The sequence below is a fragment of the Leucopleurus acutus genome, assembly GCF_964270905.1.
Source record: "Leucopleurus acutus genome assembly, chromosome: 6".
Lineage (NCBI taxonomy): Eukaryota > Metazoa > Chordata > Mammalia > Artiodactyla > Delphinidae > Leucopleurus > Leucopleurus acutus.
The window spans coordinates 47,394,473-47,419,510 of NC_139149.1; the positions used below are offsets into that span (position 1 = coordinate 47,394,473).

A 25,038-nucleotide genomic window follows, 5' to 3' on the forward strand; every position below is an offset into this window, starting at 1 on the left:
AAGGGAAGGCATATTTTCCCCACTGTTAACTCTGATGCATACTTCCTCATTTTTTATGCTAATATGACAAAACAGACTACTTAACCACGTCTGCATGGACTAATACACTATTTCATCAAAATCTCTCACTATGATGTTCTACTTTCCAGTCACACCTCATACCTTTTATTTTTCCTTCTCTTTCACTTCTCTTTGACCTCATTCCAGACTCCAATCCCTTGACTTCATTTTTCCTGGCCTTTTATTTCTCCCTTCTTCATCCAGCCTGGATACCATGCCCTCCCTTGTTTCTCTGTTGCATCCACCTGGCCAACTCTGACTCCTGGGGTCTCTTCCTTTTATCCCTCTTTTTCAAAATTAAAAAAAATTTTTTTAACTTCCAGCTGTATTGAAATATTTTGAAATATAATTGACATACAACATTTTGTAAATTTAAGGTGCACAGTGTGTTGATTTGATGTATATTGCAAAAGGATTACCACCATAGCGTTCCACCTTGTCACATAATTACCATTTCTTTCTTGTGATGAGAACATTTAATATCTACTCTCTTAGCAACTTTTAACTATATTACACAGTATTGTTAACTATAATCACCATGCTGTATATTCCTCAGAACTTATTCATCTTATAAGTGGAAGTTTGTATCCTTAAACCACATTCCCCCTTTTCCCCTACTCCCACCCCTGGTAACCACCATTCTGCTCTCTGTTTCTATGAGTTTGGCTCTTTTAGATTCCACATATGAGTGATATCATACATATTTGTCTTTCTTTGTCTGACTTACTTCACTTAGTATAATGCCCTCCAGATTCACCAATATTGTTGAAAATGGCAGAATTTCTTTCTTTCTCATGGCTAAATAATATTCGTGTGTGTGTATCACATCTTCTTTATCCATTCATCCATTGATGGACACTTAGGTTGTTTCCATACCTTGGCTATTGTGAATAATGCTGCAATGAACATGGGAGTGCAGTTATCTCTTCAAGATCCTATTTCCATTTCCTTTGGATATACACCCAGAAGTGGGATTACTGGATCACATGGTAGTTCTATTTTTAATTTTTTGAGGATGGGGTCTCTTCTTTCTTCTTCATAGTCTCCTTTCCCTCAATTCTAGTGAAGTAGCTGAGGGCGGGTAGAGGAAATCTATTAATCCTCTTGATGCTTGCCTCTACTAATATATGGCTTTTAATTTCATCTGGGCCCAGTAAGCCTCTTCTGCAGTCTTTTTATTTTGTCTTGGTCATTATCCTCTCTCATTCCCCACATAGAATATTTCAATTTTTTTATTATGCTCTTCAAGCTGAAACCCCATTTGATACTTGTCTTTCTCGGCAGAAAACCTCACCTTCTACTCAATAGGAAAATAGGGGCCATCAGGTGTAGACAAACATCTTCAAAGACTTATCTGCTCTCCCTTCCCTTTCACACAGGTCTTTCTCTTTTGTCCTCAGAGAGGAATGCATGCTTCCTCCCAGCCCATCCAAACCTAGTTCCTCTTTATGTGGGTTTAGAACTGCGCCTCTCATCCCATCTGCTCCAAGATTTTCTTCCATTAATGATGCCCCATCTCTCCCCGGCATCATCAACTTCTGTCCATCGTTTTTAGTTTTTGATGTGTTTTGTTTTCTTTCCTCTAAGCTTCTCAACCTGTGAATCTCTTTCTGCTCTCCTTTGGGAAAAAATCTTCTTCAACCCTCCTCCTCTCTCTAGCTATGGCCCATCTCTACATACTTCTCAAGATTTCACGTTCTCTATTTCCTAATTTCCCTTTCATTTTTCAGCTCACTCCCATCTGGATTCTGGTGATCTCCTGCATTTCCATTGGTTAAAATCACCAATGTTTTCCTGATTCCTGGATTCCAGTTTTATCTGACTTTGGCTCTTTGTTGTTTAGCAATTGGAGCAATATTGACTTGACCCTACATTGTATTAAGAGGGTATTTGGCCAGGGAACCAGATACCCTCTTAGGACTTCTCAGGACTGACATCAACCCACATAAGGTCCCTGGGGAGGGTACTGGGCTGGGCACTGCTGAGCTCCCTTGCTGTGAGATAAGTTAGGCCTAGATAACTTTAGACCAAAACAGAGGAGGAGTCCTCCTCTGTGAATTTCAGGTCCCCTAGGCCCAGGAACGGGAAAAAATGGGATGAAAAGGAAAGGCTGATGAGGAAGAGCAGTGAAAAGCCTCGTGCAGATAATCCAGGAAGCAAAAAGGATAGAGGTCTGAATTAAGACAGCTGGCAATGGAGATAACCAGTTCATGAGAAGTGTGGGAAAAAACTGACAGAATTGTTGGATTAGAGAGATGAGAAAGAGAGAATTCAAGGTTGATTTCTGAGTTTCTAGCTTGGGAAACAAGGGGTATATTGTCTTCATATTAATTCACGGAGAATATAAGAAGAAGAACTGTTTGGGAGAATAGAAAAAAAGTCTCAAATTCTGCTTGTGATTAAGTTAGCTTGGGAAAAAAGAGAAATAGGTATATACTAAATTTGTTGAGATGTAATATTGTGAAAATGTCTGAATTTAGACTATACAGGAAATCAGAGTTAACTTTGTACAGATCATGAGGTCTAATTAAAAAAAAAGTCTTTGATATATATAGTTAAAATTTGTCTTTTTAGATAAAAAGTTGTTGAGCAAAGACCTAACAATTAGGTCTTTGTTTCTCCAAGAGGGCTTTAGGATTAAATGAACCTAAGAGAAAGGAACCTGAATCTCTGGCTTTCCCTAGATTCAACTCAGCAGAGGGGTCAGGACTGGGGGTTGCCAACACTATTTGCAGAGGAGATCTCCCAGATAACGAAACATCTTGGCCTGGGATCAGGGAAGGGAACGTGCTGTGAGAGGATAGTCATTGGTAGCACTTCTAAATTTGTCCCCTATACCTGATCATTGGGTGTATTTGCCTGCTTTTTTAGGTGCCTGGTTTTGAAATATCAATTTTGTCAGACCACATGTGGGTGTTGGATTAGTTAGGAAGATTGGAAAAAGTTGTCTTCAGTTCCTCTGAGACATTTGGAACAGGGGAAATGAGGAAGGGAACACAATACAGGCAGTTCTGATCGTGTTGAGAAGGACTTTCATGGAGATTGTTCAGTGGGAGTTAGAAACATAAACTAGATATTTGAACTACTGACTTAGAAGTGGTTGATGAATGTCGTGGGGTGGGAGGTGGTGTACTGGATCTCCTGAAGGGAGCACACAGAATGAGAAGCAAGTGGATCATAGGTGGAATCCCTGCTGATCCAGTAGTTTAAAGAAACGCTGAGTCAGAGGAATCAAAAAAAGAGCCTAAAATCAAACATTCAGAGATGTAGGGATGATTACGTTTATTCTTTTAAAAATGCACACAAAATCTTAAGGATGCCTTGCTTTACAATAGCTGGACACTTTATTTCTTGTCATGCTATATGCCTAACATAATAAAGCCCAATCTAGAGATATTTTTTCCCCAACAAGGATCAACAACACTTTTACTTAAAAAATAAAATGACTTTATTATGGCATCACTACTACATATACCTGTACTTTTTGCATCCAGTTTGTTTAGTTCTTTGAAGAAAGTCTTAACAACTAAAATTGTACAGATCATAGAGCAAGAGAATTACTTTAACAAATTCAGTAAAAAAATAGTTCAGGACAACTGTACTATAGAGTTTTAGACTATACTAACGTTGTCTTAGAAATTTATTTACAATGTTATCATAGTATAAACACTCTAAATTTTAAAATAAATCTGTGGATTTTATACAAAAATATTCTAAAGTACAAGTATAAGTTAAACACTGAATAGAACATTCATCATATGCAGTAGAAGCTTTTATTAAGAATATATTCTAGGTGGTAAAATTCAAAACGATAACCACAAGACTGTTTCCTAAACCATTCCTAATTTTAAATATTTTAGTAGTAATCACAAGGTTTAGAGTTTCATGGTAAAATTTTCATTTTTACAAATGTGAGATACACAGTTACCTTCACAGGCCTCTTTTCTCCTTAGCTTATGTAAAAAGGCAACAAAGTAATAAAAATTTCTTAGTCAGAAGTTGCCATACTATATAAGTATATTAATTGTGAAATTTTCAAAAAGTCTTATCCTTAGCTGATTCCCTTTAAAAAGAAAACAGTTATATGTTGTACATAAAACAAAAAAACACATTTCAGAAAAATGTTAAGTACTAAATCTTTTTTTAAAGTCTTTTTTTTAAAGAAAACTATGAACAGAACAAAACATTTGCATTTAAATAATTTTGGTGTGAAATATCTTTGGAATAGTATAAGAAACTCTTGCCAAGAGGCACCATTTTGCTGTTTACATGTTTCATTGCTCAATAATTTCCCCCAAATGCTACAAATGACTATTTTAAAACAATGTTGACATTATTTACAGTTGTGTTTTTACCTTGAGGTACTAATTTTGCATTTGGCTCGGATGTTCTTAAAAGGTAGATCTGTGACCTAGTAATATGCCAGTTTTGATTTCCTAAGACGTTGTGTTAAAATACCATTAAAATATACATATCCTTATTACCAACCACATCCTTACAGAGAAAAATGCACATTAAACATTACCTTATGAACAATTTGGACTTTAGTTCCAGCTTTGGTTCCTTTTCATTCTATTAAGTAGTTATAAACATGGCATTTGTGGGTAATTGTGTAATTGTAGATACCAGGATAGCAATTAAACAAAAAAAGAAAAAGTACTTAAGACTTCTACGTTGAAACAGAGTAAATACTGACACTGGGAAAATTTTAAATGGCCCATTTTTCCTAAACCATCAGTGCAAATTAGCAAACCTTTAGAAGAGTTTAGTCATGGAAAGAAGGAAGCATAATTTCATCTTCATTGGCTCCTTGTTGATACCGAACTGAAGAGAAGCCCACCCAGTGCAAACGGTTCCTTTGGAAAAGGAACCAGATCAATCCGCTGATGAGAGCTAAGAAACTTAGCACAGCAAATGTGATACCCATTCCTCTGTAATCAGGGCCTAGAACAGGGAAAGGTTTGACAGTGGAGGAGAGAATATAAAAGTGATTATTATTGATTTTATACATTAGGCTCTATGTCACATATGTAAACACTGTACAAATTAGATACAATAAGTACCTGATTGTTTCATAGTGTGAACACAATTCAAATTCATCATCAGATACTTAAGTGCTTTCTTTTCCAATTTAACTCTTTTCATTCAAATCTTCTTCATTGCTATAGCAATTTTCTTCCAAAGAAATTAAAGTGCTATCATTATTCTCACTTCCCTTCCCATCATCTCTGAGACCATCATTCCCAGTATATTACCTTACTTTGATAGCAAATTGCTAAAAGTTGTAAATGTTTGTGTTTGACTTACCTAGTGCCAAATAAAGTATTATTTGCTTTAAAGGAATTTAAGCCTTTAGGATGACCTCATTTAGCTCCTTGCTATTCAATTTCAAACACTGTCCCAGGCCCCTGTCTACATGCTGTCGAGATGGACTCATTTTTTCCCATGGCTTTAATACCATCTCTATGCTGACCTCCCTTCTCTCTCATATGTCCAAAGGCACACACCGCACATGCCATGTGGATAGCTCATCTCCACATGGATAGTTCAAAATGCCAAAACAGAACTCTTGGTTTATACCACTCTAACCCTGCTCCCCCCCCAAATCTTTTTTTTTCCCCCCCAAATCTTTTAGTCACTCTCCATTCCACTCAGAATGGAACCTGAACTCTTGACTCGGGATTCCAAAGCCCTAAGTGTCTGGCACCTGTCTACTTGGCAGCTCTTCCCTGAGGCCACAGCAGGTTGTTCTGACTTAGGCTCTCTGCTCCAGCTGGCACCTCTGCCTGCTATGACTCCTACCCTGGTTCCCAAGGCCTTTCCGATCTCAGCTTCAATATCTCCTGCTCTAAGATGTCTTCTCTGATAACCTGATCTAGAGTAATCAACCTCCTAGTCTCCATTATATAGAGTTTATAACTATTTGATATTTTCCTCTCTTTTAAAAATAGACCTGCTTGGTTACTTATTATGTCTTCCTCCATTAGATTGTAAGCTCTGTGAGAAAAGGAATCTTATCTGTCTTGTACATGGGTATAGCTCCACACATAAAACAGGTAATCTAAATATTTGCTGAATCAATGCATAAATATATAGATACTGGTCACCTAGAATTAGGGTTTTATTTTTAATATTTGTACACCAAACTGAACATTTTATGCTAATCTTTAAAAATGTTGATGTGAAAATTTTAGAGCTTATTAAGATTTTTGTGGTTATTTTATGTATCAGTTATGATGAAATGGAAGTTCAAATTATGATTTCCTATAGATACTCAGGACATTTTAAGTAATTTAATAGTTTTGCATTGTTCTTAATTATGAGTTTTATGGGAATGAGGAGAAAGGAAACACACTGCAGAATTAGACCTTTGAGTTTTTACGTGTTTGAACTATGGAATAAAATACATCTTAACATTTTCATAGAAACGACCTCCCTAATACTCTGGCAGCTTCCATTTTTCTTAGGAAAGAATATACAAAGTTTGGACAGTTTAGCACTTTCCTCTGGGAGTCCTAGACATCTTTTGCATTTACTGTCATTTGTAATCTATCTATTTTTCTGAGGAAAAGAATCTATGAGTTAAGATTGTTTGGATATACTCTAAGGACTAAGTACTTTAGGACAAAGTACAAAACTTTGCACATAATTGAATTGTACAATTATTTCCTGACCTATTTTGCAAAGTGTTCCTTAAGGACAGGTTACATACTTACCCAAGGGACTTCTGCAGACAACTCTTCCATAGCCACGTGAACATTCAACTTTTATCCAAGTTTCATTTGAAGCTAACAAAATGCTACATTGTCCACTGCCACTCTTAAATTTATTTGCCCATTTGACAAATGTCACTTTTGATCCATCTAACCAATTCCAGGACTGATCTAAAGAAAGAAATTAAGCATAACTATGTTTACTGCAACTAAATTACTAAGGTTAAAAGGTGCATGGCTCATATAATTTATTTCCTTAGAACTGTGCTGTGCCACTATTTTAAAATGAAATTTATTGAAAGTGAAAAAATTAAAATCAGTCCATCACCTGCACTTGCCACATTTCAAGTGTTCAATAGCCATATATGGCTAGTGATTACTACGTTGGACAGAGTAGATATAGAACAATTTCATCTTTGCAGAAAGTTCTGTTAGACAGCACTGATGTAGAATATGGTACTTTGATTAAAGTGCAGAATGCCTGTACATTTACTGTGTGACGGATAGACTTCTAAAGACCTGTATCCCTTTTCTCTTGCTCTCCGCCCCCCTCCCCCATTAAAAATCATTCCCAGTGTGCTGGTGGGCGAGGAAAGGTACAGCAGGGTCCAAGAAGGCCTCCTCACCGTGACTCCATTTTTGCTTTCCAGCTGAGGTTGCACCACCTTGTGGTGATAGTATAAACACAATTTATAATTCATTTAGATGGCCAACTTTGAATTCACTGACTTTTTGACACATACTTAATATTTTGGAATTCACATTTATTTTAATTATTTAGAATTCAAATTTGCATAAAATGTGAAGCAGACTTCCTATTCTTCTATCAAATTTGTACTCTTCATTCTTTATCAATTCCAAGTGCACTGAAACCCTCTATCTATTACGCCTTATTGAAAAACTCTTCCACAAACCTTTTTGAACCAAATTTCTGCCATTTTACTAAGCTAGTATGAAAAAAAAAATCACCATTAAGACTTAATTTAGGGCTTCCCTGGTGGTGCAGTGGTTGAGAGTCCACCTGTCAGTGCAGGGGACACGGGTTCGTGCCCTGGTCCGGGAAGATCCCACATGCCGTGGAGCGGCTAGGCCCGTGAGCCATGGCCCCTGAGCCTGCACGTCTGGAGCCTGTGCTCCACAACGGGAGAGGCCACAACAGTGAGAGGCCTGCGTACAGAAAAAAAAAAACCAAAAAAAACCAACCAAACAAACAAAAACAAACAAACAAAATACTTAATTTAGCTCTATGGTAAAAAACGTTCCAAGAGGGAAGGGAACAACAGGAAGAGAACTTCTGAATAACAGTTAAAAGTTACAAAAACACTGTGTGATAGACACTAGAAATCTAAGGGTTCCTGGTGGGGGACACGAGGGACACAGATATTGCCACAGGAGAAAAACAAATTCTGTTGACCCAAGTATCTTAAGCCTCTAAAACAATTCCAGTTGATTTAACCTGATTTTCTATTTCATTAGTGTTTCCATCATTACTAATAAGTCACCTGTTTATTCATTAGGAGTTTATGAGCCTCTAAAACAGCAGATCTAGTTTATTCATCACCAAGAAGCATTCGAATTAGCCACCACTTGACATTCTTTAGTGAGGCTGACTTGGTATTTAGGACAAGTTAGAACTCTCTTTGCCCACTGTACATACAGATATGTCATTTACCGGCAGAAAGTTGAGATAATCCAAGCCAAACTCTCATGGTAATGTTATTATTTTCCCTCATCAGTCTGCTCACAAATTTATTCTCATCTTCATCCTTTATGGTAACGATAGTGGCAGAATGATCTGTTGAAGGAAAACAAACCCCAAACCAATTAGCTTTATGCGAACTAGGGAAGTGGTTTATTCTCAACCAGCCATTTGAAAAACACTATCATGATCAAGATCACGAAGATATTCAAACTTGACATGGAATGTTCTTAAAATCTGATATTTATTTCAGATTTTTAAAAATATAACATTAATAGCTTCTAAAAAAGTTAGTAATGTTCTAGATTGAAACTTTGCATAGAGAAATTTTACATTTCCTCAAAATGTTTACCTGGTAATATTTTTGGATCTTGGAACTACCTAACCAGTGAGACCTTTCTGTATAAACAGCAAGTCATAAGAATGGGGTATGTAATGGTAGAAGTCTGTGCTCCCCTATAGACTTTCAACACTCTCTCCTCGACAACCAGTTCTGTATAATAACTCAGCTTTAACTTTGCTTCTGTTAAAATGAAAATGAAAGCAAATAGTTTTGGGATGTCAGAGAGCATTGGCCGTCCTTTTAATAATATTTTATACATAAGAGTACTTGGTCATCCATTGTAAGTTCCTAAATATAGTATGGCACTGAATGAGTGAGTATTCTTGAAGTTTGAGAGGTTGCCCTAAACCCACAGAGATAACAGTGCTATCACCAGCATCAGGCAAGGGATAGAAACAAAATAATAACTAGACTTGGAAATCCATCCTAAATGGAATCAAATAGTCTTCAACCCAAACAAGCTTACCGATACTTGAACTAAAGCATTTCTTTTGTGGTGTGACGTATTTAAAGAAGGGCAAAGGAAAGGCTTTTCTCCTCTACAGATCACCACAGTGTGTGCAGGTACTTTACCTTGTTTAATACTACGTAATCCTGTAGAAAAGGTATTATCACTATTTTACAGATGTAGAAATGGAGGGGCAAGAAGATTAAGTAAGTTTGTTAGACTTTCATAGCTAGACAGCTTTAGAAATAGAAAGTCAATCTCAAGTTTTCTAATGATAAGAGTAGTTACGAATGCTCTCCATTTGCAGAGCTCTGTGATAAATTAGCACACATTATCCCATTTCATTCATTCCTACAACAACCCAACCTTTACCCAAACTTTGAAGTGAGTACTATTTTCATTCTCATTGTTCAGAGGAGAAAGAGAAACAATTATGTAGCTTCCACAATATCATTCAGCTTAGTTAGTATGGAAGCTGGGATTTGAACCCAGACCTGTCTGTCTCCAAGGCTTAAGTGCTTAAACCCTACACTACGATTGACAGTAAACCTTTTTTTCTCCTTTAGGAGCAAAAGGCTTCTGACTTTCAGAACATGTATATAGAGCTCAAAATAGTTCCTATCATGTGTAACATGTATAACACACAACAGTTCCCACACAAAAGTTTCCATCATGTAGTTAAGCAGTAACAAGGAGATTTTTAAATCAGTAAAGTGTCTCCACAAGTTAGTAAAATAAATAAGATAAATGTCATCTGCCTGCCTAAACTGAGACCCAAGGATGCAGGTACTTGAAATACTCTAGGTGGTCTCCCTAGAGGTCGTTTCACAGTTTGACTACCCGCCAAGTTTCTCATGGGAGGGAGCCAATCATCGCTGCTCTTTCATTCTAGTTAAATCTGAAGACAAAAAGTCCTGTCCCTTATAGTGTTCAGAGGTGTGGGCCATCCCTTTTGCAGAATGGATGAACAACCCATACTTCTTAGACTTTGTTACCCTCCTGGTAAGGCTAAGCTTACTTATTAATGACTAGGTCATGAAAAATCTACAATTTTGCATTTACTGCTTAACCAACTTTACAAAAAATCAGCTTCTTAATCCTTTCATTTAAGCATATCTAGCTATATTTAAAACGGTTTCATTTGTCAGTATTTTCACATATTAGTTTACTTAGCAATTTTTTTGGTTTTGTTTTGTTTGTGTGTTTGTTTGTTTTTGCGGTACGCAGACCTCTCACTGTTGTGGCCTCTCCTGTTGAGGAGCACAGGCTCCGGACGCGCAGGCTCAGCGGCCATGGCTCACGGGCCCAGCCGCTCCACAGCATGTGGGATCTTCCCGGACCGGGGCACAAACCCGTGTCCCCTGCATCGGCAGGCGGACTCTCAACCACTGCGCCACCAGGGAAGCCCGATCATTTTTTTTTTAACATCTTTATTGGAGCATAATTGCTTTGCAATGTTGTGTTAGTTTCTGCTGTATAACAAAGGGAATCAGCTATATGCATACATATATACCCTCCCTCTTGCGTCTCCCTCCCACCCTCCCTATCCGACCCCTCTAGGAGGTCACAAAGCACCGAGCTGATCTCCCTGTGCTATGTGGCTGCTTCCCGCTAGCTATCTATTTTACATTTGGTAGTGTATTTATGTCAATATTACTCTCTCACCTCATCTCAGCTTACCCTTCCCCCTTCCCAGTGTCCTCAAGTCCATTCTCTACGTCTGTGTTTTATTCCTGTCCTGACCCTAGGTTCGTCAGACAATTTTTTTTTTAGATTCCATATATGTGTGTTAGCATATGGTATTTGCTTTTCTCTGACTTACTTCACTCTGTTTCACAGACTCTAGGTCCATCCACCTCACTACAAATAACTCAATTTTGTTTCTTTTTATGGCTGAGTAATATTCCATTGTATATATGTGCCACATCTTCTTTATACATTCATCTGTCAATGGAGACTTAGGTTGCTTCCATGTCCTGGCTATTGCAAATAGAGCTGCAGTGAACACTGTGGTACATGAGTCTTTTTGAATTATGGTTTTCTCAGTGTATATGCCCAGTAGTGGGATTGCTGGGTCATATGGTAGTAATATTTTTAGTTTTCTAAGGAAACTCCATATTGTTCTCCATAGTGGCTGTATCAGTATACATTCCCACCAACAGTGCAACAGGGTTCCCTTTACTCCACACCCTCTCCAGCATTGTTTGTAGACTTTTTGACCAGTGTGAGGTGATACCTCATTGTAGTTTTGATTTGCATTTCTCTAATGATTAGTGATGTTGAGCATCCTTTCATGTGTTTGTTGGCAATCTGATTATCTTCTTTGGGGAAATGTCTATTTAGGTCTTCTGCCCATTTTTGGATTGGGTTGTTCGCTTTTTTGATATTGAGCTGCATGAGCTGCTTGTATATTTTGGAGATTAATCCTTTGTCAGTTGCTTCGTTTGCAAATATTTTCTCCCATTTTAAGGGTTGTCTTTTCGTCTTGTTTATGGTTTCCTTTGCTGTGCAAAAGCTTTTAAGTTTCATTAGGTTCCATTTGTTTATTTTTGTTTTAATTTCCATTTCTCTCAGAGGTGGGTCAAAAAGGATCTTGCTGTGATTTATGTTATAGAGTGTTCTGCCTATGTTTTCCTCTAAGAGTTTTATAGTGTCAGGTCTTACATTTAGGTCTTTAATCCATTTTGAGTTTATTTTTGTGTATGGTGTTAGGGAGTATTCTAATTTCATTCTGTTACATGTAGCTGTCCAGTTTTCCCAGCACCACTTATTGAACAGGCTGTCTTTTCTCCATTGTATATTCTTGCCTCCTTTATAAAAAAATAAGGTGACCATATGTGCGTGGGTTTATCTCTGGGCTTTCTATCCTATTGCATTGATCTATATTTCTGTTTTTGTGCCAATACCATACTGTCTTTATTATTGTAGCTTTGTAGTATAGTCTGAAGTCTGGGAGCCTGATTCCTCCAGCTCCATTTTTCTTTTTCAGGATTCCTTTGGCTATTTGGGGTCTTTTGTGTTTCCATGCAAATTGTGAATTTTTTGTTCTAGTTCTGTGAAAAATGTCAGTGGTAGTCTGATAGGGATTGCACTGAATCTGTAGATTGCTTTGGATAGTATAGTCATTTTCACAATGTTGACTCTTCCAATCCAAGAACATGGTATATCTCTCCATCTATTTGTATCATCTTTAATTTCTTTCATCAGTGTCTTATAATTTTCTGCATACAGGTCTTTTGTCTCCTTAGGTAGGTTTATTCCTAGGTATTTTATTCTTTTTGTTGCAATGGTAAATGAGAGTGTTTCCTTAATTTCACTTTCTCTTGTATAGGAATGCAAGAGATTTCTGTGCATTAATTTTGTATCCTGCTACTTTACCAAATTCATTGATTAGCTCTAGTAGTTTTCTGTTAGCATCTTTAGGATTCTCTATGTATAGCATCATGTCATATGCAAACAGTGACAGCTTTACTTCTTCTTTTCTGATTTGGATTCCTTTTATTTCTTTTTCTTCTCTGATTGCCATGGCTAAAACTTCCAAAACTATGTTGAATAACAGTGGTGAGAGTGGGCAGCCTTGTCTTGTTCCTGATCTTAGAGGAAGTGTTTTCAGTTTTTCACCACTGAAAATGATGTTGGCTGTGGGTTTGTCATATATGGCCTTTATGTCATATATGTTAAGGTAGCTTCCCTCTATGCCTACTTTCTGGAGAGCCTTTATCATAAATGGGTGAATTTTGTCAAAAGCTTTTTCTGCATCTATTGAGATGATCATATGGTTTTTCTCCTTCAATTTGTTAATATGATGTATCACATTGATTGATTTGCATATACTGAAGAATCCTTGCATTCCTGGGATAAACCCCACTTGATCATGGTGTATGATCCTTTTAATGTGCTTTTGGATTCTGTTTGCTAGTATTTTGTTGAGGATTTTTGCGTCAATGTTCATCAGTGATATTGGCCTGTAGTTTTCTTTTTTTGTGTCATCTTTGTCTGGTTTTGGTATCAGGGTGATGGTGGCCTCCTAGAATGAGTTTGGGAATGTTCCTCCCTCTGCTATATTTTGGAAGAGTTTGAGAAGGATAGGTGTTAGCTCTTCTCTAAATGTTTGATAGAATTCGCCTGTAAAGCCATCTGGTCCTGGGCTTTTGTTTGTTGGAAGATTTTTAATCACAGTCTCAATTTCATTGCTTGTGATTGGTATGTTTATATTTTCTATTTCTTCCTGGTTCAGTCTTGGAAGCTTGTGCTTTTCCAGGAATTTGTCCATTTCTTCCAGGTTGTACATTTTATTGGCATGTAGTTGCTTGTAGTAATCTCTCATGATCCTTCATATTTCTGCAGTGTGAGTTGTTACTTCTCCTTTTTCAGTTCTAATTCTGTTGACTTGAGTCTTCTCCCTTTTTTTCTTGATGAGTCTGGCTAATGCTTTATCAATTTTGTTTATCTTCTCAAATAACTAGCTTTTAGTTTTATTAATCTTTGCTATTGTTTCCTTCATTTCTTTTTATTTCTGATCTGATCTTTGTGATTTCTTTCCTTCTGCTAACTTTGGGGTTTTTTTGTTCTTCTTTCTCTAATTGCTTTAGGTGTAAGGTTAGGTTGTTTATTTGAGATTTTTCTTGCTTCTTGAGGTAAGACTGTATTGCTATGAACTTCCATCTTAGAAATGCTTTTGCTTCATCCTGTAGGTTTTGGGTTGTCATATTTTCATTGTCATTTATTTCTAGGTATTTTTTGATTTCCTCTTTGATTTCTTCAGTGATCTCTTGTTTATTTAGTAGCATATTGTTTAGCCTCCATGTGTTTGTATTTTTTACAGCTTTCTTCCTGTAATTGATATCTAGCCTCATAGCATTGTGGTCAGAAAAGATACTTGATATGATTGCAATTTTCTTAAATTTACCAAGGCTTGATTTGTGACCCAAGGTATGCTCTAACCTGGAGAATGTTCCATGAGCACTTGAGAAGAAAGTGTATTCTGTTGTTTTTGGATGGAATGTCCTACAAATATCAATTAAGTCCATCTTGTTTAATGTGTCATTTAGAGCTTGTGTTTCCTTATTTATTTTCATTTTGGATGATCTGTCCATTGGTGAAAGTGGGGTGTTAATGTCCCCTACTATTATTGTGTTACTGTCGATTTCCCCTTTTATGGCTGTTAGCATTTGCCTTATATATTGATGTGCTCCTATGTTGGGTGCATAAATATTTATAATTGTTATATCTTCTTGGATTAATCCCTTGATCCTTATGTAGTGTCCTTCTTCGTCTCTTGCAATAGTCTTTATTTTAAAGTCTATTTTGTCTGATATGAGAATTGCTACTTCAGCTTTCTTTTGATTTCCATTTGCATGGAATATCTTTTTCCATCCCCTCACTTTCAGTCTGTATGTGTCCCTAGGTCTGACAGTGATCTTTTTTTTTTTGACACTGATCATTTTTAATGGCTATTTCAATATTACATTGAGCTCATATATCATAAAATACTTAACCATTTCCCCACCACTTGGCAATTGGGTAATAATGCTATTATAATTAGTGAGTACTTTAGAAATATTTTAAAAAATACAATCTTTGTTTTAAAGGGTTTCGTTAAGAAAAATTCCAATGATTAAATTACTGAGTCAAAGAAAGTCAACACATTTTAACTTACCAAGCTCTGAACAAAACCGTCTGGCTTCTGAGAAACTGTGCAATGCCTGATCAGATGTGTAACAGTGGTCCCTGTACTGAATCCACTGTGACTCATTCCCTTTTACTGCTGGACATCTTGATGAGTATGTATGAGAGGACACCTCTTTAGCTGTAAAAATGTTAGACATAACTGTGAAAATGCACAGAAAAAAATGACTGACTTTTAAATTCTCATTAAATGTCACTGACACTGTGGTTGACACTGTGGTTCCTGTGGGTAAGAAGCATTCAACTCAATACACATCGGAGAGAGCTACAGCCCACACTTGCATTCTTGTTAGTTTTGGGGATACCATTTTTAAAACTGAGAATACAAAGGAAAGTACTTAGCCCTCTAAGATGAATTTAGACTAAAGTAAAAACAGTTGGAAAGACAGACTAGGAGAAGAAGAAAAGACAGCCTGGGTAGACCTGTAACTACTTTGAAATAATAATTAAAATTCTTTATTTCTTTGGATTCCTTTTTATAGTAATAATAAAAACGTAGTTGTACCTTGCCATAAAAAAAAAATCACACCCACAAGTGAAAATTTGGTGATTTGTTTACAAAGCACAACAGATCAGCACAGCAAAATCTGTCTCAAACAAAAGAAGTGTAGCTTCGCAGCTCTTAACAATTCCCCTTGTTTCCATTTAAACTCTTTAATTTTTAATTGTGCTGTGTAACACAAGAAGCCTGTGTAACGAAGCCTGTGCCCCTTAAGACCATTGTTAATTCCAACAGAAGAGAGTATGAGAACTGGAAAGTAAATTGCTGGCATCCTGTTGGTGGGGTACAGATTATCTGAATCAAATATCTGACCTCGTATGGCCAGTAATCTCAACCCAAACCATTGTTCCGTATGCATTATGTATGGTCTGCATATCCTTCAGTCACTGAAGGCCTCTTCTGCTTTTTTCTCCTTGTCACAGTTTGGTAGAATTCTTTTTATTTATGATCCCTATGATTCCAGAAGAATGGCTGCTGTCCTTTCCTTCTTCATCAAGAGGCTTCAGGATGGCTCTCCATTCCTCCTTCTGCTTCTCCATCCTCTGTTTCTCCCCCTGGGCTTGTTCTTTTTTGAAATCTAGTTATTTGATTGGCTTCTGCCTCCATACTTCCCACTAATGCCACTAGTTTGAGTTCTAAGTCTTCCTTCAGTTTGACAATTGATTACTCCTGGGTAAGTTTCCTAGTTGCAGATGACGTTTGGTCATCTGCAAATTCATCTGCAAAGTGTGTAAGACTTGTGACAATTCTTCATTAGTGCTGCCGGAGGAGGAAGACGGTATTAGCAAGCTCTTGATTCTACCACATTGTGAATATAGTTTCTTTGCCAAAAATATACAGCTGACTACTCCTTCATTGCACAGGCAGTAATGTGTGTTACTTCATTAGATGCAAAACATGTTGAACATTGGCTACCAATGCATGGCTAGGACAAGTGGACTTTTATGAATGGGCTGGCTTTAAAAAAATTCTTCTTACACTGGGAACATGTGGAAATGCCTTATCTTCAAAGTCTGTTTGTTTCTAGTCCAGGCTGCAACTGGGCTGTTTTAGACTGCATACATTTTCTGTCCTTACTGTTCTTCATGAAGTTTTGCTTCCAACTCTTGCATTGTGGTAAGTTTGTATATTCATCTCAAGAAGATTCAACTTTTTTGAAAGGGGTGAAATACACGCAACATAAAATTTACCACTATAACTATTTTTAACTGTACCGTTCAGTGGCATTAAGTACATTCACATTATTGTGCAAACATCACCACCATCCACCTCCAAAATTTTTTCATCTTGCAAAATTGAAACTTTGTTCCCATTAAATAATAACTCCTCATTCCTCCCTCCTCCCCGCAACCACCATTCTACTTTACGTCCCTGTGAATTTGGCAACTCTAGGTACCTCATATAAGTGGAATCATACAGTATTTGCCCTTTTGTGACTGGCTTATTTCACTAAGCATAATGTTAGTGTCTTCAAGGTTCATCCATGTTGCATTATGTGTCATAATTTCCTTTCTTTTTAAGGCTGAACAATATTCCACAGGATGTACACAGCACATTTTGCTTATCCATTCATCTATCAATGGACACTTGAGTTGCTTCTACCTTTTGGCTATTGTGAATAGTGCTGCTATGAACATGGTTTTACAAATATCTGTTCGAGTCCCTGTTTTCACTTCTTTTGGGTACATACCCAGATGTGGGATTGCTGGATCATACAGTAATTCTATGTGAAATTTTTTGAGGAGTCATCATACCATTTTCTACAGTGGCTACACACCATTTCACATTCCCACCAGCAATGCACAAGGGTTCCAATTTCTCCACATCCTCACCAGTACTTGTTATTTTCTTTTTAAGATCCAGTATAAGTTTGCACTTGTATTCGTTTCCCAGGGCTGCCATAATCAATTAGCACAAACTTGTTGACTCAAAACGACAGAAATTTATCCTCTCATAATTCTGGAGACTACAAGTCTGAAAATAAGGTGTTAGCAGGGTTGGTTCTTTCTAGAGGCTCTGAGGAAGGATCTGTTTCATGCCTCTCTCCTAGCTTCTCGTGGTTGCTGGCAATCCTTGGCTTGTAGCTGCATCACTGCAATCTCTGCCTCTGTTATCAAATGGCCTTCTTCCTGTGTGTCTGAGTCTCTCCTCTTATAAGAACACCAGTCACTGGATTTAGGGTCCATCCTAATCCAGTATGACCTCATCGTAACTAACTACCTCTGTAAAGACTATTTCTAAATAAGGTCACATTCTGAGGTTCTGGGTGGACATGCATTTTGGGGAACACCATTCAACCCAGTACATCACTGAATTTGTGTTTGAGCTGTTTTCTTTCTCCTTTATCCTATAAAGTCTGTTTCTCTAACACAGATGTCCTCTCCATTTCTACATGCTTTATCATATTTCTCATGTATTTCAATTGTTTTTCTAAAAGATTAAATTTATTTTCTATACCTAACAACTAAGATGTCAGTTCTTGATTGTGTCTTTATTCCTCATTCTCTATATTATTCTCCTTTTCTTGTATTCACTTGTATATCTAGATAAGATGTTCACATTTTCTTCTGCTTAAATCCGTTGAAATTCCAAATGTTAAATCTTCTCTTGAGGATTCTTCAGAACAGAAAATATGGTAAGCACTGAGAGAACCAGAAGCTTCAGATAACCACATGGCCACCATCTCGTGGCCTGCCCAGAGCGCCTCTACAGCTTGTGTTGTAGGTTCTTGTGCTCTTCATCATGATTCGTACTCCACCCACCAGGGACGACCCCAGGTCCAGTCCCTGATGGAAGGGGCTCTTTCCTTAGATTTTAAGGATCCTATGTGTTTGGAAGACATTTAGTTACACAAAACATTTCTTTACTATAGAAACTCTTTACTATAGAAACTTTCAGAGCCATCAATACGGTAAATCATAGAGGTATTTCCCAAATTTCTATGCTGTGGAACCCTTTTTTAAAAGAAGCATCTCAGTCTTTGAAAAACATTGCTAAGTGAAATTAAAATTCACAAATTCTAGAGTAAAACTCATCTAGTGACAGAACAATTGAAAGTCTTTGAGAACAAATTCCCTGAATGGGCATATCATATTTGTTTCTCTTCACAAAGTATCAAAAGTATTTTGATAGGACTTGTGAATAAACTTTATTTAAAATCTACAAAAAGTTCCTTTGAGTATTTAATCATGTGCATAAAATAAATGTCATGTTTCAGTAAATATACAGTTATTTGAAAGCAAGTCTTACATTTTGTAGTTTTATAACAAATAGCACCATCCTTAACAGAGTTGCATTTTTCATGTTTCCAAATTCCTTTTGGATCCAAGACAATACAATTTCCAGCAGATTTTTTATCTTTCCATGGGATGTAGTCAAAGGCACTGCCATCAGACCATTCAAAACTTGATTCACTTCCCTGTGTTAAGAATAATAGAGATAACTTGAATTCAGATGTATGACTTCAAAAAGAACATTAAGGAGAACATGCATGGAGAGAGAGGCATGGACATATATACACTAACAAACGTAAGGTAGATAGCTAGTGGGAAGCAGCCGCATAGCACAGTGATATCAGCTCGGTGCTTTGTGACCGCCTGAAGGGGTGGGATAGGGAGGGTGGGAGGGAGGGAGACGCAAGAGGGAAGAGATATGGGAACATATGTATATGTATAACTGATTCACTTTGTTATAAAGCAGAAACTAACACACCATTGTAAAGCAATTATACCCCAATAAAGATGTTAAAAAAAAAAAAGAAGAACATGCATGCTATAAAAAATACAGGGATGGAGTGTTAATTATTTGCTTACAAGTATTGTAGATCTGGACCAACTTGTAAAATCAGGGATTTATTTTTGATGCATTGATCTGAGACATTTGCTCTGGCATAATTTAAATAGGACTTTAAAGTTAGAGACAGGGTTACTATATCTCTAGATTTGTTTTTTTTTGTTTAAAGGATGAGTTTATATAACACTTGAAATTAGATGACATGCAAATGTCTTCCATTTGTCACAATTACAGATTTACAGTCTCAACCTTCACATTATTCTAAATATTGTCTTTTATGTTTTATAGTTTTGTGGTTTGTGTCTCTGGCTAGATTTTTTCATATTACAGAAGTCATCAACCAGCAGGGGTCTGGAAGAGAAAAATACTTCCCAAGAAACTCATACGGGAAGATTAGTTTTGACTTGTCCTCGATTCTATAATCCTAATTTGCCATCCTTTTATTTTCCCCACTTTGTTCTAAAGATTATTTAAATTAGGCCTTCAATTCTAATCTCAATAGATGTCTATTTTTTGTATACTAGACATCATTATCAGTACATGAATATACTAATTAATAGGGTTCGAATAGTGGTACAAAAGATGTGTTTACCTGCAGAAAATTATTTTCAAATTAGTGTTAATTTCTAGGGGGAAAGTGGGGAGAAAATATACATCTATTAGTCCTAATGTTAAGAGTTTTACTTGGCACCTTATACAGTATAAATTTTGTGCTAATAATCCTCTATTAAGGAAAATATTATCACCCCAATTTTACAGATGAGGAAATAAGCTTGCAAAGGTTTAATAACTTGCTTGTGATCACCCAACATGTAAACAGAAGACCTGCCACTCGTATTGGAACTCAGGTTTTTCTGATCCTGTGCTATTCCCTTTTCACCAGCTCTCCAACTGGTCTATCCCAAATAGGTTACAGGGGTGTCGTTGAGACATTAATCTACTAAGCCCTTGGGATGGCTTGGCAGTGTCCAGGGCAGCTGCAGTCCTGGCCATTTGCCTAGATCACTCTATAAATATAATTTTCCATTTGCTCTATGTTGTGAAAAGATAGAAAGCACTATGGGATGCAAATGTAATCCGAGGACTTAATCTGATGTTATACTTTGAATTAATATCTTATGCTCAGATTTCCAGCCCTCTAACATATTTGGAAAATTTCTGGAAAACAAAACAAGACTTACATCATGACTTGAGAGCCCAACCCATAGTGGAAATCCATCGCGCTTTACGATATCTTCCAGAAAAAGCTGGCCATTTTGGTCATGAACACTTGCCAAATGACCTCCACTTTGAGAACATGTATTTAATGCTTCATACCACGTTACCCTTTTTTGAATAACATTATAAATACCATCTTCATGTGGAACAAACTGTGGCAGAGTAGTATTATAGTCTTCCTTGTAGTCAACTGTAATATTTAAATTAAAAGTGTTAGTGATTAAATTTAAATTATTCAAAATACATATTTTGGGTAAGGTTGGACATGCAATCATTTCAAAAGTTAAATAAAACCGGGGCATCCCTGGTGGCGCAGTGGTTGAGAATCTGCCTGCCAATGCAGGGGACACGGGTTTGAGCCCTGGTCTGGGAAGATCCCACATGCCACGGAGCAACTGGGCCCGTGAGCCACAATTACTGAGCCTGCGTGTCTGGAGCCTGTGCTCCACAACAACAGAGGCCGCGATAGTGAGAGGCCCGCGCACCGCGATGAAGAGTGGCCCCCGCTTGCCACAACCAGAGAAAGCCCAGGCACGGAAACAAAGACCCAACACAGCCAAAAATAAATAAATAAATAAATATTAAAAAAAAAAACTTCCTCCCCTGAACCCTTGGATAGCCTTGATCAGATACTTTAAAAAATAAATAAATAAAAAATAAATAAAACTGGGCCTCTTATTAATAAGGGAGGTCAAATGCATACTTTCTCTTATAGCCACAGCATATATAATAGGCTCTTAACTATTACAATTGTCTGAGTGATTAAACAAAGGGATAAACATTGTCTTTTATTTAAGGAGCTCACATATTAGTTGGGCACAGAAAACAACACCACCTGAAATGAGGGCAAAACAATTAACCACTAAAATATGTGTGACTGACTAGAGAAAGAAAGAGTCATCTGAATTAAGGGAGTCAGAAAACCTGCTTGATAAATTAGATCTCCAGACTTTAGGTTAGATGAAATTAGAACCAAAAAGAAATAAGGTAACCAGAAAGTCAGCTAAAAACAAACAACAGTAATAACAAAACCACAATGATTGTATTTCAAAAGGACACAGAAGGCAAGTAAAAGAGCTCCCAATGGCCAAATCTAAAACAATTTGAGCAAAATATTAAATAATATAGTCTATTAGATTATAACCCAAAGTATAAAATAAATAACCATGAGCCTGTGCTGATATAAATAAATGACGAAATAAATTTTTTTTAACGGGAGAGAATAGACAAATCTCCCGTGTAGAATTCCAAGTAACTTATATAGATACTTCCCACCTCAGGAAGGTAGAGAATAACTCTCCATTCCACAAGTAAGGACTGAGTATGGTAACTTCCTTACAAAGAGTATGACATGGAAAGGGGGAAGAAGAGTAACTCTGCAGTGGAGAAAGCTAATGAACGTTACCTAGACCCAGGTGATCAAGGTTAAAATCAACAGTGATAAGTAAGTCATGCTGACAGAATATACCCTTCACAGGATGTGATGAGAATGACATTTTACCTCTGTGGTTTTTTCCCTAAACCCCAAACCCATAACCCCAGTTTAATCATGAGAAAAACATCAGCCAACCCAAACTGAGGGACATTCTACAAAACACATGACCAGTGCTCCTTGAAACTGTCCAAAAAAGCAAGAAAATCTGAGAAACTATCACAGCTGAGAAGAACCTAGGAAGACATGAAGACCAAGTGTAACGCAGTATCCTGGATGAATTCCTGAACAGAAAACCAACATAAAGTAAAAACTAAGAAAATCTGAACAAGGTATGGACTTTAGGTAATAATAATTTACCAACATTGGTTTATTTGTTGTGACAAGTGTACCATACTAATGTTAGATGTCAACAACAGGGGAAACTGGTTATGGTATATATGGGAATTCTCTGTAGTATCTCTGTGACTTTTCTGTAAATATAAAACTATTCTAAAATGAAAATTTTATTTAAAAAGGAAAGAAAAAAGAAGGTAGAAGACATCATGACAGGGAAAAAAAACCATAAATAAAGGTGCAAATGAGAATGGGTATACACTGTACATGGGACAGTGAAGAGATCAGCGTGACAGGAAAAGATACTTACTGAACCAAAAATGGGGAAAAAAATGGAGACTGAGAGAAAGCCTAGAATTTTAGAAGAGACTCTGGTTTCTAAAAAGTCTCAAAAGCTTACATGAACTCAAAGCAATTAATCATAGGGAATCCCTGGAGATTGTTGATGGAAATGGTGCATCAGAAAGTTATTCTGCAGGACTGTGGAGGGAGAAAATGGGCCTGGATGCAACTGTGATGGGCTCCATGTTAGCAGAGGGCTTAGAGCAGAATGGCCATAGGAACAGTTTTCAAGCTGTGAAAATTTAAAAACTGACATGCATTTAAAAATACACATATTTAAGGAATTAGGCAAGGTTGAGAGACATTCACTTTCGGCCTGTAATGTCAAAACTCTACCCAAACACACTTCCTTATTTATAGAAATCTTATCCAGCCTTCAAGGCCCAACCAAGTCTTCCCTCCTCCTCAGTACATTCTTTGTTTTCATTATTCCTGTTTTCATTGGTCTCTTTTGACTTCCCAACAAATGTAAGCCTGTACCAAATAACCTAAGACTAACCTGCATAAAACAGTGATAAACATTTAATGCTGTCTCCCCAACTACATTTTATTCCTTGAGATCAAGACCATGACACCAGGGAGTGTGTCTTTTCCTTCCTCTGTGACGTCTCCAGCGCCTCTCATAGGACTGAATACAAGGGAGCCACTCAAAAAGTACAACTGCATGATTCCCGCTAGTGAAGCTAATGACTTTACATTCTCTTTCCCTGGAGTAGAAACCCTACATTAGCATACTTACCCATTTCAATTTTGCAAGCCAGAATGCTGTGCTGGTGAAAGTAAAGTATGTCTTCAACAACATTAAAGGTTTGAATATCCCAGAAGCCATCAGTATTCAAGCCAGCAAAAAACTTGTCATTTTTTACAGCTGGTCTTCCTGATCTCCAGTGTGTATACGACAGCGTGGTCTTATCAGACCACATGAGAGAATTATCTAGAAAAGAAACACTTTTTTCTATGCTTAGAGATTAAATCAAGACTTGAGTTACACTTATGAGGTTAATATTTCAAACTCAACTAATTTTCTTTCTTCTTTCACCACCTTCTAAAAGGTTGTATAATTATGTGTATCCCTCTAAAATATTTTCTAACAGTAAACCATGCTTATTTTTAATATAGAAAGTACACATTATAAACATGAAAATTAATATTTATTTATCATTCTACCATCCTGAAATAACTTTACATTCTGTTATTTTTTTCATCCAATATTCATTTTTTCCTACATATATGTTTAATTGTAATGGAAATTAACATAATTATTTTATTTAAAAAATTAACATATATAAAACTAGTGATAGAAACCTCTTCTCTGGACCTAAACTGTGCACAATTTATGTCAATTGATTTTTGACAAGGGTGCCAAGACAATTCAATGGGGAAAGAATAGTTCCTGGGACAACAGGATATCTACATGCAAAAAAAATGAAGCTGGACCTTCTCCTTTCACCATACAAAAAACCCAAAATTGATCACAGACCTATATGTAAGAGCTAAACTATAAAACTCTTAGAAGAAAACACAGGAGTATGTCTTCACGAGCCTAGGATAGGCAAAGTCGATAGACACAAGTGATAAAATAAAAAATAGACAAACTGGGCTTCATTAAAATTTTTAAAGTTTTTGTGCTACAAATTATACTACCAAGAAAGTGATGAGAGAAAATATTTACAGATCATTTCTTTGACAAGGGACTTATATCCAGAATACATTAAAAAGTGCTTAAAACTCAGTAATAAAAAAGACAAATAATTTAAAAAATGGGAAAAGGATCAGAATATAGATTTCTCCAAAGATAACATACAAATAGTCAATAAGCACACGAAACGATGTTTAATATCATTAATCAATAGGGATATGAAATAAAAACCTCAATGAGATACCACTTCATACCCACTGGAATGGCTATAATCAACATAACAGATAAAAGCAACTGTTGGCATGATATGGAGAAATTGGAACCCCTAATGGACAATGGTACAGCAGCTTTGGAAAACCGTCTGTTAGTTCTTCAAAGAGTTACACAAAGACCCAGCAATTCCACTCCTAGGTATATACCCAAGAGAAACAAAAACATATATCCACATAAAAACTTGTACATGAATGTTATTCATAATAACCAAAAAAGTGAAAACCTAAATACCCATCAACTAATGAATGGATAAATAAAATGAGGTATATCCATACAATGGGATATTATTCAGCCAAAAAAGGAATGATACTTGCTACAGTGCCACATGCATAAACCTTGAAACCATTATGCTAAGTGGAATAAGCCATTCACAAAATAGTCACATATTATATGATCTCACGTACATGAAATACCTAGAGTAGGCAATCTGTAGAGACAGAAAATAGATCAGTGGTTGCTGAGGGTTGGGAGAGGGGATGGGGAATGAGGAGGGACTGCTAAATGGGTATGATGTTTCTTTGGGGGACAGCGATAGTTGCACAACCCTGTGACT

At 36.7% G+C, this 25,038-nt stretch overlaps 1 protein-coding gene across 3 annotated transcripts in view; it reads right to left on the minus strand.

Moving 5' to 3' along the window:
* Nucleotides 1-25,038, minus strand: part of LOC309963253 (CD302 antigen) — a gene marked incomplete at both ends in the record, with an annotated part of 131,658 nt that overhangs the window by 32,250 nt on the left and 74,370 nt on the right. For 2 of the 3 annotated variants that reach the window (XM_082841539.1, XM_082841538.1), the window contains 6 exons: nucleotides 6,777-6,944; nucleotides 8,446-8,568; nucleotides 14,923-15,072; nucleotides 18,703-18,871; nucleotides 20,427-20,653; nucleotides 23,313-23,507. In XM_082841539.1, the coding sequence (XP_082697665.1) occupies nucleotides 6,777-6,944; nucleotides 8,446-8,568; nucleotides 14,923-15,072; nucleotides 18,703-18,871; nucleotides 20,427-20,653; nucleotides 23,313-23,507 (1,032 nt within the window). Of the gene's footprint in view, nucleotides 1-4,825; nucleotides 5,005-6,776; nucleotides 6,945-8,445; nucleotides 8,569-14,922; nucleotides 15,073-18,702; nucleotides 18,872-20,426; nucleotides 20,654-23,312; nucleotides 23,508-25,038 lie in introns of those variants that run through there. The other variant, XM_082841540.1, reaches the window with a different exon arrangement.